This window comes from Haemaphysalis longicornis, unplaced genomic scaffold, assembly GCF_048455015.1.
Source record: "Haemaphysalis longicornis isolate Haplotype H1 unplaced genomic scaffold, Haemaphysalis longicornis Haplotype H1 scaffold_1, whole genome shotgun sequence".
NCBI lineage: Eukaryota > Metazoa > Arthropoda > Arachnida > Ixodida > Ixodidae > Haemaphysalis > Haemaphysalis longicornis.
In genome coordinates this window covers 67,862,050-67,876,369 of record NW_027526203.1, presented here as the reverse complement: position 1 = coordinate 67,876,369, position 14,320 = coordinate 67,862,050, and the positions used below count along the sequence as shown (strand labels likewise).

At 47.6% G+C, this 14,320-nt stretch overlaps 1 protein-coding gene across 1 annotated transcript in view; it reads right to left on the bottom strand.

Moving 5' to 3' along the window:
* The window catches only part of LOC144177168 (valine--tRNA ligase-like), a 93,273-nt gene that overhangs the window by 40,377 nt on the left and 38,576 nt on the right, over window positions 1-14,320 (bottom strand). Inside the window, exons 7-10 of the mRNA XM_077705252.1 lie at window positions 13,371-13,482; window positions 11,347-11,526; window positions 4,148-4,272; window positions 53-156 (exon numbers count right to left, since the gene is read on the bottom strand). Of these exons, the coding sequence (XP_077561378.1) occupies window positions 53-156; window positions 4,148-4,272; window positions 11,347-11,526; window positions 13,371-13,482 (521 nt within the window). The remainder of the gene's footprint in view (window positions 1-52; window positions 157-4,147; window positions 4,273-11,346; window positions 11,527-13,370; window positions 13,483-14,320) is intronic.

Sequence of the window (14,320 nt, the reverse complement as noted above, 5' to 3'; positions counted from 1 at the left end):
AGAGAGGGGTTGCGAGAGGGGTCGCAGCCGCAGCAGCAGCAGCAGCGCCTACCTGCACACGGGCACCACCATGGGGTTGTCCCGGGTGTCCCGGTAGAGCCCCCTCTTCTTCAGGGCCTCCAGGACAGCCTTGCGGGCATCGAAGCGCCTCATCCCCTGCACACACCACCACCGTGGAGCGTCCTCTTTTTCCACTGCGTCCGTTTCCTTCTCGCCTTTACACAGAGACAAAATCGTCTACATCGACAAAATCGAGTAACTGGGGTGGAAGTGGGCTTGAGCCTTTTAGAGCAACTACTTTGGAGCACCAAAAGAAGAGTTTTGTTACAGTTCCAGTCTGTTTAAGAGCAGATTCTTACGGTCAAACATCATTTGCATTTTAAAAATTTCTGATCCACTCGGGAAACAAAAGTTCAAAGTGTTGTTACCCAATATGCGATGAATGTTGGGCCAACCACTTTTTCAATGAGATAGAAAATACATGTTCCCATAATCAAAACCTAACAGATGGCACAGCAATAACTAAGACAGGGGTGAGACAGCTGAATCAGATTTGGGAGCAGTTTTTGGAGCAGCGAAATCGCGATTTTGGAGCAGAAGAACCTTGATTTGGAGCAGAAGAATGAGACATTTATTACGTCACCTTAGGAGCCTAAAAATCAATTTTTTGGCAACTCGGGGGGAAGGGGGAGTGCACTTTTTAATGGGTTTTGAACGTACATAACACTGAAACAGCTTTTCAATTAACTCTTTCGTTACCGCGCAAAATTGACCAATTTTGAAGGGTCTAACAAAACATTTTTTTTGTGCTACACATACTGGTTAGGCACACATTGCAGTGACATAAAATACAGATTATTCCACGCGCTTTCCAACGATACCAGTTTTAATAATGTTTTCCTAAATAATGATAGCGAAAAAAAATATCGAATTCGAAAATTTTGTCCACGCGTCGAACAAAATAAGAAAAAGTAAGTTATAATAAACGACCAGTAGTAGAAAAAATTTAGAATATACATTTTGTAGGTAGACATTTCAAAAACCCGTCCTAGAAAAAAAAATTCAGTTGCGCGGTGCAATTTGCGAGATATAAAAAAAAAATGTTAGCCCGCGTGGTGCCCGTGCCATGTGGTGAAGCCCAACCACTATTTCAAATTTTGCTATTTTAGATGGTTCTCTGGAAGAAATTTGGTGGTTCGACATTATTAAAGGCCCAAATTAGCCTCCACGTGATGTAAAAACACCTTGTCAATGATTATGACCGGCACAATATTGAAGGCAAGCAAGCGATGTGAAAAAAATCGGCTTGGAGTTGAGAACCAAACTCTTTGGTGGATGCTTGTTGACGTTCTGATGATCACTTATCAGTCAGAACTTTCATTTGCGGTTTATTATCATGTTCTGACTCACTATGGTAGCCTTGCTTGCAGGAATAAGGTACGATGCGCTAGAATCATGCCCAGCAAGCTTTCACCAAGCCGCCGTCGGGCTGTGAAGCGAGTTCAGCACCTCGAGCCTACTACATTGCAGCGCCACCTAACAATTTTGAAAAGAAACAAATACAAGGCTGTTGGAGACTTTGTCAGAATAAACAGTACTACTAAGAAGCGACACTAGACTTTCGAAAATACCCTCGTATGAAACCGAAACTGGCCGGTGAACAGCTGGCGGTGTTCAAGGCCAATTGGAAGCGTTCTCCTCGTCTGAACTGATACCCGACGACTTGGTGTTATCGTTTGACTTCAGCGGAAGCTCTTATCGCAAAAGCAAGGCGTAGATAAAGTGGAAGCGCGAGCGGCCTGCTTGTTTTGAGGACCAGTAGCGGGGAACGGAGGCGCCATGGCAAATGAGCTTGTAGTTGGGTAACTGCGTAGTAGCGCCAAATATGAATTTCGCAATGCAAAAACGAAACCGAAACTTCTGGAAACTGGTTGAAAATTGCAGGCACACTTGCTAGACATGCGGGGGACCATCAGAGATAAGCTTTGGGAGAATAAAGCTGCCCTTTGACCGAACCAAAGATCATAAGTGAATAGCTGGGGCCATTTTCAAGTAATTATCACCTCTCAACACTGTCGGATTACAAAGTTGACCGCATTATTTGGTATTTGACTTGCCAGGAGCCTTTTGACAAAAAAAATATTATGGTAATGCAGCCTAACCACGATCTGCATCCTTTTTTCTCAAGTGCAGCAGCCACGCCCCCTTCCTCAAAAACACACGCACCTAAGCTCGCAAAAAACGCCGTCAAAAATCTCAATGTCGCCGGAGCGGGAAAATTTAAACTGATTCTAAAAGGGCAGTGCCTAGACTAACCACAGGCCGCATTAAGTGTACGACAAACAACTACAACATGTTGAAATAGGCAATATAAATCATCGATCACCGGTGATCGATTTGAATAGGCGTGGTAACGAAAGAGTTAAGTTTTTTCTACTAGAGTATCGCAAGGCACGAACTGCACTACCTTTTCAAAAGTCATTTATAAATTCTTAGGCTCTATGCATAGATAGCATGGAGTGCTGTTGAAAACATCGAATCGAAAAACTAAGCAATCTTAAGGCATTTTCATTATCATGTGAATGCTGCAATTAGTATTTTTGGAATCCCAGACTCGGCTTTACACACAATTGTAGAGGCATCGCAAAAGTTGCGCAAAGCGAGGTGACAATCTTCGCACCCCACCAGCCCTCCCATTTTAATCCCCAAGGTGCGCATTCACTACGATTGCAATTTAAATAGCCACCTGCCTCTTGGCATTAAATTTCCCTTCAGATAGATGAACCATTAGTACTAGCGTGCAATAATAGCCCGTCCCGCTATCGGACACTGCTTGAACATTTTGCGGTGATGTAGCCTGCGCCGCCACTTCTGCAGTGTCCATCGTCCCATTCCCGCCACTCGCAAGCTCGCTCTCAAAGGCAGCAATAACTCAGCGTTTTATTATAAAACCGCAATGAGTCCGAAATTTCACTTCAAGCACGCACTGCGCCTCTCACTCGAGGCCGAAACACGGCGAATTCACGGGCCCCACGTTGTTTTTGATGTCTTCGAGCCACGCAACTTCCCTCAACAGATCAAACGACTAAATAAAAACCCAGCCACCCCCATAACCAAAACCACAGTAGAAATCGGCGAAGAGCACTTTGCCTGAACCACGAGCAACTGCTTCGCCCGACGGCCATGTTTTCCAATATTCACCACACCAAGATGGCGGCGCCCAGTAATGTCGTTCCGGAGATGCGGCGCTCTGAAAATTCCAGTCTTTTCAATTTTCACCAGTAGTTGGTCGCCTGAGTACACATACGTATTTTTTCTACAGGACTTTGCAATTGTTTTCGATGGAAAAACTTAAAAAAACTCAGAGAATATAACATGTGCAAACTGACATGGTGACCTTCGAAAAAACTATCTCGGGGACAATTTTATGCGGGTTTTTTATTGAATAATGAATCAATTAAACCTTTACAAACAAGATCACCTTGGGGGTGCTGGAAAATAATGCCGTCAGTAAGCATTTTTCCCCACTGAAACTGGCGGGAGCATTAAAATCCTTGGCTCTCAGACTGTTTTGGAGCAGTTTGGCGCAATTTTTGCAATTTTCAAGCTTTTGGAGCAGCCTGGCGCAGGAAAGCAGATTTGTATCAAAAGTGCACACTATGCGCAGCTGTCTCACCCCTGCTAAGAGGAAACTATACGAAGGATCCCCACATGTTAAACCGCAGGTATTAAACCACTTACAACAGGACCACCACGGCATAGGCACTCATTCGTCAGCACTGTATTTCGCCAGAACTAACATTTTCAAATACTAATACTTTCTTCAAATAATAAAGGACTGGAACTGCCTACTTCCATCATTAACCGGCACGGCAGAATCACTTGATTGTGTTGAACAGTGACCCATGCCTTGTACTAATGTATTTTTTGTGTACTGTTGTGTGCAGTGCTAAATTCCTGCCCTTCCTGCCCTTAAATGGGCCCGCAGTATTCTGCGGATAAATAAATAAATGAATAAACCATTCGGTTCAGAAACGTCCAGCCATGCACAAAAGTAGAACCAAAGGAGAGCCTTCTGTAGCCCCGCTGAGACCAGGAGGAGAACGATGCCCAGCACTGCTGCCCCCTTCAGCGGAGAGTAGCTCACCGAAAACTCTCCACAGCCGGGGCCGATGTTGCCGTCGTCGTCAATCACGGTGATGAAGGGCAGGTTGTGCCGCTGGCCCACCTCGTAGTCATTGTGGTCGTGTGCTGGGGTGATCTTGACAGCCCCTGAAACGCCATGGGCCCATGAGGGCAGTCTCACACAAGGGAACAGTTCCCCACAGACGCAAAATGAGCGGCCCCGCAAATGAATCGCCCTCACCACTTGCACACCAGTGGCTTACGTTTCTCTATTAGCGCAGCAGCAAGTCAGCCTCCCATTTCCCACAGCCACTGCAGGACAGTCAACCATAGAGTTTCTTACAATATAACTAGAGGGGAAACTGGCGCTGCGATCGTACGCCTCAATGGGCGTGATGGGTAGTTGTGGATTCGGATTGGCGCTCGATGGCTCACGGAACGTACTATGGATTGCAGGCAGTTTCGTTTTCGTGTTGGATTTACATGAACGCATTTCCCTAGGCGGAATGTTGGGAGGAGTGATCAAAAATACGTTTCACCTTGAACTGCATGCCTCGCGTGCAATGACGCCCGCCCTGATTGGAATATTTTATAACCAGAGTTGCGAATTGGGTGGGTTATCAATGCATTGCCGGACAGCGAGCATGTAAACACAAATGACGGCGCTCTGTGCGGCGAAGTTGTCTGCTAATTAGGAGTTGCGGCGCTGCTCATTCGGCAGAGCAATGCATTGTCAAAGCTGGTCAAAGCTGACGATGGATGCGAATCAGTTGGAACAGCCACACCTTTCGTGCGAACGCCGGCTCCTACGGCGTAGAACAGCAGCAGCGGCGGCTGATAGGAACGCAGCTTGATGTATGTCACTATATAACTTCTCCAAAGGTAATCGGTTTCTTTTTTCTTATGAGCACAAAAATTATCTTACTATTACAAACCACCAGCGCCGAAACTTTTACAAGTAGTTTTTAAAGAAGTCCGCGTCCTGCTGTAGTTGGCGAAAAATGGCAAACCTGCTCCACAAACCTTCTCCACTCCGCGTCTGCTTTTTATTTAAACGCGCTGTTTTATTTCGTAAAAAAACAGTTTTTCGCCACTAACTTTCTTGTTTGCTATGTAATTTATAAACGGAGAACCGGGCAATAAGTGCTTTTTTGTCAAAAAACACAATTTGCGCAGCCATAAGCCCGTTTTGATCCTACGCAATCCGGTTCCACAAATACCCATCATTCCCATTGAAGCGTAAGCGCCGCTGCCATGTTCGCGTTGACACTAGCGCCAGTTTCCCCTCTAGTTATTTGTATGAAACTCTATGCAGTCAACAACCTGTCACCAAGGGGCAGCTTCCTGTTGGACCTGCCTCTGCAAACAGCCACATTGAGGGGCCATTGCCGACGGCCTCCCCCTGGGTGACTGCCCAAGTTTGTGGCTCCACTCAGAAAATACTGCCCTCGTGACCAGCTCTACGACAATCGGTAGTAGGTAGCACCAAGACAAATATTGCTGACTGTGTTTTCAACTACAGTTTGGAATGCTTAGAACGTATGTCACGGGAGCCACGAAAATAGAAGACCACCTAAAAACAGAGACATGGTCTTCATTTCATCTCATTTTTTTACATCAGATGCTACTGCAAGGTCTTAGAAACCGCGAGTGTTTTGAGAAAGCACCTCTGCGTTTCTTAGCATCTAGATGAACAGAGGCCACAGGGAGGGAAGAAGCCCGGCTTATGCCGGCGACACAACGGAATAAGAATGCAAGCCAGATATTTTTCTCTCTCTTTTTTTTTTTTCCCCCGTCGTGTCTAAAGATACGTGGGGTGCACCCTAAACCCATGGGCTACAGATACATCAGACACGTTCCACGCTCGCCATCCACCTCTCACTCTCAACTCTTGTTGAGAGCAGTATGTGTTGGTGTGTACCCCCCCGGCGAAATTGCTTCCGTTCAATGACTAGCCACAGTCACTGTCACACCAACTTTACAACTCGCGTTGAAAGCAGCCGGTCTTGATTTGTACCCAACCGGCCAAACCGACTTCACTCACTGACTAGCTAGAGTCGGTGATAATGATTAATCCCTATTCCCAATTACAGATTACCAGAGGCAACTCTAGCAATGACTACGTAAGCTGTGGCTCCAGTGAGTGTCAGAGGTTTTGCTGGGTGGGTAAAAATCAAGCGCACTGCTGAACATTTCTATATGTTTGAAAAGGGAAAGTGCACAACATTCTAATGGAAACAACTTGCAGTGCGCACGAGGGCTCGCTATCTTTGAGGTGTGCCAAGAGAAAGGGCAGAGGTGGTTATTACATGAGTGCAAACGGAACACGTGAACTAAAGGGTGCCCATTTTTGCCTTTTCTGTATCTAAGGTAGAGGAGAGCGGGGAGCGTGCGCTGCATCAGATGGCTCATGCCATCTCTTTTTATTTCTTTTTTACGACCCTAAAATGATGCCCCAGCTGATGCCCCACAGATGATAGGGTCCGCATAGCTATATGTCCTCCTATTACTTTGCAGCAAAGGTTCTCGCAGAGGCACCTCACATTTGTTCTCCAATTTCCCAAGCCTAGCAGCACTCTTGGATACATTCACATCCACATGGTCTTCGGTTGGAGCATTCACTGTGTTCCGATTGTCACGAAACTTTCGCTACTGTTGCCTTTTTAGCCTGGACTTGACTATGTGTCTTATTAAAACATTCAGCCTATGTTATTACTTTTTCTACAAAGAATTATACCTATCAAAATGATGAACATGGTAACATTCACAGCGGGAACATAAAGCACGCGCAAAGTGAACAACAGGGACTTCTGTGGGGTATTGCATCCCCATTACGGAAATTTAAAGCAATGTTTAGAAACAGGAAGCCTGACAAATTGTCTTTGAATAATCTTTTACATATCAGGTTAAAAGATACCATACAATTTTCAATATACACTGCTGATAGTCACTGCATGATCAGTTTCTGTTTCTACACCACTTTAGTTTCCGTTTCAGAACGATTCACCAGATGTCACAATTTTGGCTACAACTTTCGAACCAACTCGGGTAAGAACATGATTCTTTCTGCAAACCATTTTGGAATGTTTAGAAGCTCCCAAAATGTAATAAGAAAAAAAAATATAAAAAAAAAAATGTCTTTTCAAAGGTGGCAACATACCTTAAAGCACGAAACATAGACTTCATTAGTCATATTCAACAGCAGAGCAGGTAAGTCCATGTGTTTGGGTCCCGGAAACACTTTCGTTCATGGTCTTGTATCTAACTGCTTCTGTTCTAGCCAGCAACGGCTTGCCCTTCCCTGTATGACTTGCTTGTGGCCTCGGCAGTTTCCCATTTTCGCCTTTTCCCTTCTCAATTTGCTTGGCCGCATCAGCCTTTCCAGCTTATCTTGCGTGCGGGAGATGCAGGGCTGGCGGGCTAGCGCCGGACAGCACGGGGGTCACATGGCGCATGGCTAGTGGGCTAGCGCAGACGCCACAGGAGGGAGGGGGGAACAAAATATGCATTCTTTTCATATAAAAATGCGAACAATACTTGGACAAGAAAGAACACAGGACAAAGCACTCTGTCCTGTCTTCTGCCTTGTCCAAGCGCTCCGTCCTGTCTTCTTTCTTGTCCAAGTATTGTTTGCATTTTTCCCAATGTGAACCTTTACCAACACACCCAACTCGCAGTCCTTTTTATAGATACTTGGGATTGCAGCTTGGGGTTCGCAAATTATGCGAAAATGCACTAAACATAGTAGTTTAAATAAGTTCTTAACCCAGCTGTCACGTGAGACCACCTACTAGGGGTGCACTAACCGCACGAGAGCGTCCCCGGTCATAGGACGCTCTTGTCCGGTTCCTTGAAAGTTGTATTATCAGGGTTTCACTGCATTAAAACGTTCATTCAATCGAAAATTCACACCTGGTATGTACATGCAATTGCCTAATCCCTCTTTCAAGGCTGTTCACAGTTTGCAGAGTAATCCATGGCATACATTTTTTGCACTTGACTCGCCATACAGGTCACTGTCGTTCCGCTGCATCCAAACTTGTTCATGGAAAAAAACATGTCCTTCAAAGTACAGTGTAGACCATTTATAACGTAAATGCTTATAGTGAGGGACCGGATATAACGTGGGTTTTCGTGACGACCGGTTCACCTCCCATAGAACTAAATGCATAAGCATACCGCTTAAAATGCGGTTGGCCGAAGCACAATACCATTTATAGTGCGGTTTTTTGGCGGGACTGCTGATCGACCGGTGCAGCTGGGGCATCGTTTTAGGGTAGGAAAAGAAAAAAAGAAAGGATGAAATCTGCCATCTGACGCAGCGCGCACCCTTTGCTCTCCTCTAACTTCGACACACGAGAAAAGAATAGGCACCCTTTAGTTCACGCGTACGTGATAACCACAACTGACCTTGCTTGACGCATCTCAGAAGATAGCGACCCCCGTCTCCGTCTGCACGCGGCAAAATGTTTCTACTATGCGTGAAACGCATGGCCCGTTTTCACACACGATCCGTGCACGTCGGCATTGCGCCTGCGTTTTTTTCACGCTCGTGTCGACGATTGCTCGCGGTGGCTTCTTTGCGTGGCAGCCTGACAACTTGCACCAATGGGGAGATGCGCACCTAATGGCGGGATATCCGGCTAGTCGCACCAGAAGGGTGTTTTTTGGTGGGCGCTTTCACAAGCAACGTGATGGCAGTTTATATTCCTCTCTTCACCTATATTACCGTATTTATTCGATTCTAAGCCGATAGTTTTTTTTTAAATACTGATATATCAAACTCCAGGGTCAGCTTGGATTCGAGGATTTTGAAACACCCGCCAATTTCCAAGTGAAATTGAGGGAAGTGGCGCGCAACTAGCGCCACCCAGAAAAGAAAGTATTGTAGCCATTACTAGACGAGCCAGTAGTTAAGGGACCATAGCTGGGGGCGATGCCACCATTTTGAACTGTGCGGATAGTGGCCTGCATGTGGTGTGGCGTTTGGTTTTGACAGCGCAATAGCACCAAACAAGCGGTGCCATTATAGTGCCGCTTTTAAAAGAAAAGTTGTTTTAGCTGCGGAATTGTAGAACGTTCAAGCTGGGTGAGACTTCGGCGTGGATGAAAACAATGTCCGTCGTTGGAGGATGCAATGGGACAGGATATTTGCATGTGCCGCAACGAGGATGGCATTCACCGGACCACGAGAAGGCCGTCACCACAAAACAGAGATGGCATTGGCTGACTTCGTTCGGACGCAGCGAGCAGCTGCCCTTCCAGTAACGACGGAAGTGCTCCAGGCAAAAGCAAGGGAGCTTTCAAGGGAACGAGGCTTATTGCGGGCACACTTCAAAGCCAGTCGGGGCTGGCTACAGAAATTCATGAAGCGCTTCGGCGTTAGCTTCCGTCGTCGAACCTCAATCGCCCAGAAGTTGCCCAGTGATTTTGAAGAGAAACTGATTGAGTTCCAGCACCGCATCTTCATGTTCAATAAACGTGTTTTCTTTTTGTGAACGCTGACCTCGCATTTTTGTTCAGCCTACATTCGAGGCAAGTTTTTTTAAATGCAGAGCATTTCAGTAACTCACGATGTCACCCGCGTTGGCGTCCGTAGTCCGCACCGCACCCCTCCCTACTATATAAAAAAAAGCAATACTATCCGGCGCCAGGTTTCGATCCCTCGACCCTGCGGGCGGAACGCAATGTACATTGTGCTCTAACCACTGCGCTACAAAGAATTGGAGGCTACGGACGCGCCTTATATCCTTGACTCATTCAAATTACTGCTGACGAGCGCTCTCTCGTCAGCAGTTGCCACAAGTGCAACAGCATTAACGTAACGCAAACTACTTAACGTCGTGCGCCCCCGGAAATGCTCTGCATTTGATCGTGCCCCTCGCGAGGGGGATGTTTCAATGCGTCTTCCTACTAGCCAGTACACTCGTCGCCATCTGTCGGATGTTGTGCGAACCCTTTGCGGCTGATGGCGCGCGATTTGAAACGACATTTGCATATGATCAAACTGAAAGGCTCTCCAAGAAAAACAAATACCATGGCCAGAGTTTCTGCAGTGGATGTAGTTTTTGTTTAGCTTCTGCAACTACGTTAAGGGCTATTATTTTTTTTATTTTTTCGTGGCTTCGCACTTTCGGGGGTCGGCTTAGAATCGGGGCCGGCCTAGATTCGAATAAATACAGTATCAGCTCATTTCTTGTGTGAGCATCCTGGCTTGCGTCTCTTGCGGCATTTCAGTGAGTTGTTAGATGCAGTCGCTGGAGCTGTCCGCACCACTTCACGGCCAGGGCCAACGCCATGTTGCCACCGCTTACCGTGCTGCACCAGTTGTAACCAGGCCGACGTTGCCGCACCTGTGGCGTGCACTGCATGTTTTTGCGAGAAGAAATCACTCCATGCGGTTCACGCTTTAGAACGTTGTGCAGATAAACCACCACTCTTTCTTTTTCCGAACAAGCGAGCCATGCGAAGTGAAAGATTTCCACCACCAGTACGCAGCGCTGATAAGCAGCTGCTTTCGGCATCGTGAACACAAGGTGGGGTAAAAAAATCCCGCTGGCATTCTTATCACGTTCCGTGGAATCTGTTCATAGACGCTAAAAATGCAGCCACGATCCTACAAACACAACGGAAGTTAAAGCAGTGCTCACTGTTTGCAAGACTGCGCTTGCAATATGTAAGACCCTGCAGCAGCGGCTGCTATGAAAAAAAAAAAAAAAAAAAAAAAACACGCTATAAAGACCTGGCCTTTGCTTTTAAGTGCTGTGACTTTCAGTGATGATAAATAAAGGTTGACTTGAGAGGTAGGTTGCGATGTGGTTGGATTCGCGCATGTTTTGGTTATAGTGCAGTACTGCTTACAGTGTGGATTTTTGCGGCTCCCGTGGCATACGTCATAAGTGGTCTACACTGTACATTTATTTGATTTCCACTCGCACGAGCTGTTTTGCACTGAACTTACAAACGAATCTGTTTCGCTATACTGGGGCAGGAAGTGATGCAAAGCCTTGTTACTTGGCTATGTCGCGGCTTCCGTTACAGTACCGATGTTCGCTGTGTTCCCCATAAGGCCCTGCCTGACATGGCAGAAGGGGAAAGGTGAGAGGTCACTCACTGAGCCTTTCATCCAATCGGCCAACGAGTATTTGCCAATCGCAAGCGATGGCACCCCCGAAACTCTCACCCCCGCAATGCGAAGGCCAGCCAGAGAGGGGTGCCCACCTGTGCCGAACTGCATGTCGACGAACTGGTCGCACACGATGGGCAGTCGGCGGTCGCAGAAGGGGTGCACGACGTACTTGCCGTGCAGGTGGCTGTAGCGGGGGTCCTGCGGGTGCACGGCCACCGCGCTGTCCCCCAGCATGGTCTCGATGCGCGTCGTGGCCACCACCACTTCTTCCCCTGCAGTCCAGGCATTGGCACACCTGGTTTACTAGCCAGGCCCGCTCCCACTCTCCTGGGCCTCGGAAGAGCACTTGACACTACTCGCAGTGCCATGCAGTTCAGGCTGGCCACCAGGTACGTTCCTGATGGAAGTAAGTGAACTATGGCCACACTGATAATGGTGCTGTGCGAATGCGCACTGCAGTCTACGCCCGTTACAACGGACCCTCTGAATCCGGAAAAAAATGTCCGCTGTAGCCGAAGTATGCAGTATCCGACAGGGGGGGGGGGGAGTATGAGTCCAAAAGTGGGTACTTTGACCGATATTGCATATGCATAGTACAACTTTGTTCTTTCAACACACCTGCAGCACCTCTGCACAGTGTTCGCGTCAGGGCAAAGAATCGCGTAAACACCGTTTCCAAAGCTTAGAACCGACACTTAGAAAAGGCCTAGCGCTTGCGGTCAAGCGTGTAAAGACGCATGATAAGCTGAGCAAATAAAGCAAGAATATAACTATGCGCAATTATTAACCAGCTATAAAACATCAGTTGTGGCCATCAGCATTAGCTAGGCTCTTCTAAATCCCCTCACGACGAGGCAGGTTTACCCGAAACCATTCGGCAAATAAATTGTATCGCTGCCTGACGTTCCCTCAAGGCAGCTTCCAGATTTTTAGCGATTTTAGTCTGGTCATTGAAACAGCTGTAATGAAATAATTTGATGATGTACAGCTGTAAAATCGAAAGTTAGACCAGTTGGACTGCGCACGGTTACCAGCAGATTGCACACAATGGATGGGGAACAACCCCTACTTGAGGCATTTCTAACCTTTTTCACCGAACGGAACGGGAACGATGCATGCGTGGGAATAATAAAAGCCGAACTTGACTTAACCCGAGTTTTTTATTACATAAAAAAACTGACGAGGGCAGACTCGCCTCCGAGTGCACCACTTTTTTCAATCTCATCGGAGTCGCGTTTATCGGCACCGGCCTTGTTCTTGATGGTACAGCGGACCGTCTGCTTAGACAGGCCTGTACTTTTGGCGATGTCAGCCTGTTTTTCCCCATGTTCGACAGCGTTAATTACGCTTAATTTATCGGAGAGTGAAATCAGCTACCCTGGCGCTGGTCGCACACCCACAAAAAAAGCATCTTAGAACGGGGAGCAAGTGGGCTGGTTGGTGCATGTTTAAAAATGTAAGAAACAGCACAAAGGACAGGACGTAGATTAGACGACAAACACGCGGCACTGTTTGTCGTCTAATCTACGTCCTGTCCTTTGCGCTGTTTCTTACATTTCTAACAAAAAAAGCCACTAGCACTGGCTTGGCTTGGCTGCGCCAACGACCCGGCTGCCAGCAATGTTGCCAGACATAAAAGTTTTCTTGCCAAAATAAACAAAGAAAAAGCACATCGGATGCCGGCCTCGCGGAAGTCCGCTATAAACATTCAGTCGAAACAATTTTCGCCCAAAATTTAGTCTGTTGTAGCCGATAGTCTGCTCTAGCCGGGTCCGTTATGAGCGGAGTGGACTCCATTTAAAATGCATGGGGACCAGACAAACCAACAGAAATGGTCTGTTGTAACCGAAAGTCCGTTGTTGCCGGATCCGCTGTAACGAGCGTAGACTGTACTAGCAAATACACTACAACTTGCCTGGATGCCCCCAGAACTGCCGCTGCTGAGTGCTTTTCTCTTTTTCCTCTCTGATCAGGGGAGCTGTGGTAATTACTGCTCGCCATACCCAGACTATGCTACCCCTCCAGGTGAGATCAACAAAGCTGAAAGCAGCGTCACTTCCTGCCGCAGACACCCACCAGTGGTGCCCCAACTGGCTCGCTGGGGAAGCCGACTGACCTGAGTCGCCCTCCAACAGGTAGGCAAAGGAGACGAGCACGCCAAACTCCACCCGGTCCTTGTAGCCCGGCACAGGCAGCAGCGTTCGGCCGGCCAGCTCCTTCTTGTCCACCTGGGAACGGCAGCAGGGTCACTCACCCACCGGGAAACCCCGTCGTCCTCCCAAAATGGCGCTTTCCTCCGTAAGTGCACCGAATGCCAGCGAACCCGGACAATGGCTGTGTCCAGCTGACAGAGATCTCAAAGCTGAGACAACCATGTCAAAGGCTCTCTTTGTATGTGGAGATATCTCCAAACAAGCTTCGGCTACAACCATTCACTACAGCACATAGTTTAACTCAATTCACGCGCACGAGAAAGCTCCAAACGGACGCCCTTTGGGCATCGACATCAGCACGACGGACTGAGCGCCCCAAACTGCCAACGTCAGGGCCCCCGTGCTGTGGCCAAGGCAATTGCTACTCTGCCCTGTGCTGCTTTATGTCACAGTGTTGGGGTTTACGCATGCCGCCACCGGCATCACAGGGGCAGCCATCTCGCTGTTGGTTCAGTCAAAACCGAAGTGGACACAAATAAATGAGGCTGTAAATATTTATTTACGCTCCAGTCGATCATCTAATGTGCCATTCTATGATCACTGGGCTAGTAGGCACCCATAGCAGCAAACACGAAAATTTCATGTCAGTACTCCTTTATGAACAACGAAAGTTGCCACCGTGCACCCTCACTACAGCCGGTTGTTCTCCGTGCAGAGCAAAGAGTGCCTGACTGCAGGTACTTAGAACATGGTTTCTCAAAGTGGGTTCCGCGGAACCTAGGGGTTCCGCAGGCCCCTCCTCAGGGTTCCGCGAGCCACTGATAAATTTTCTCTGGTTCCGCAGTCGCAAAGTCTTATATGGTGAGCTTGAGGTGCGATCGATTTAAGGAACCTCCATTACTCACGCCCGAGT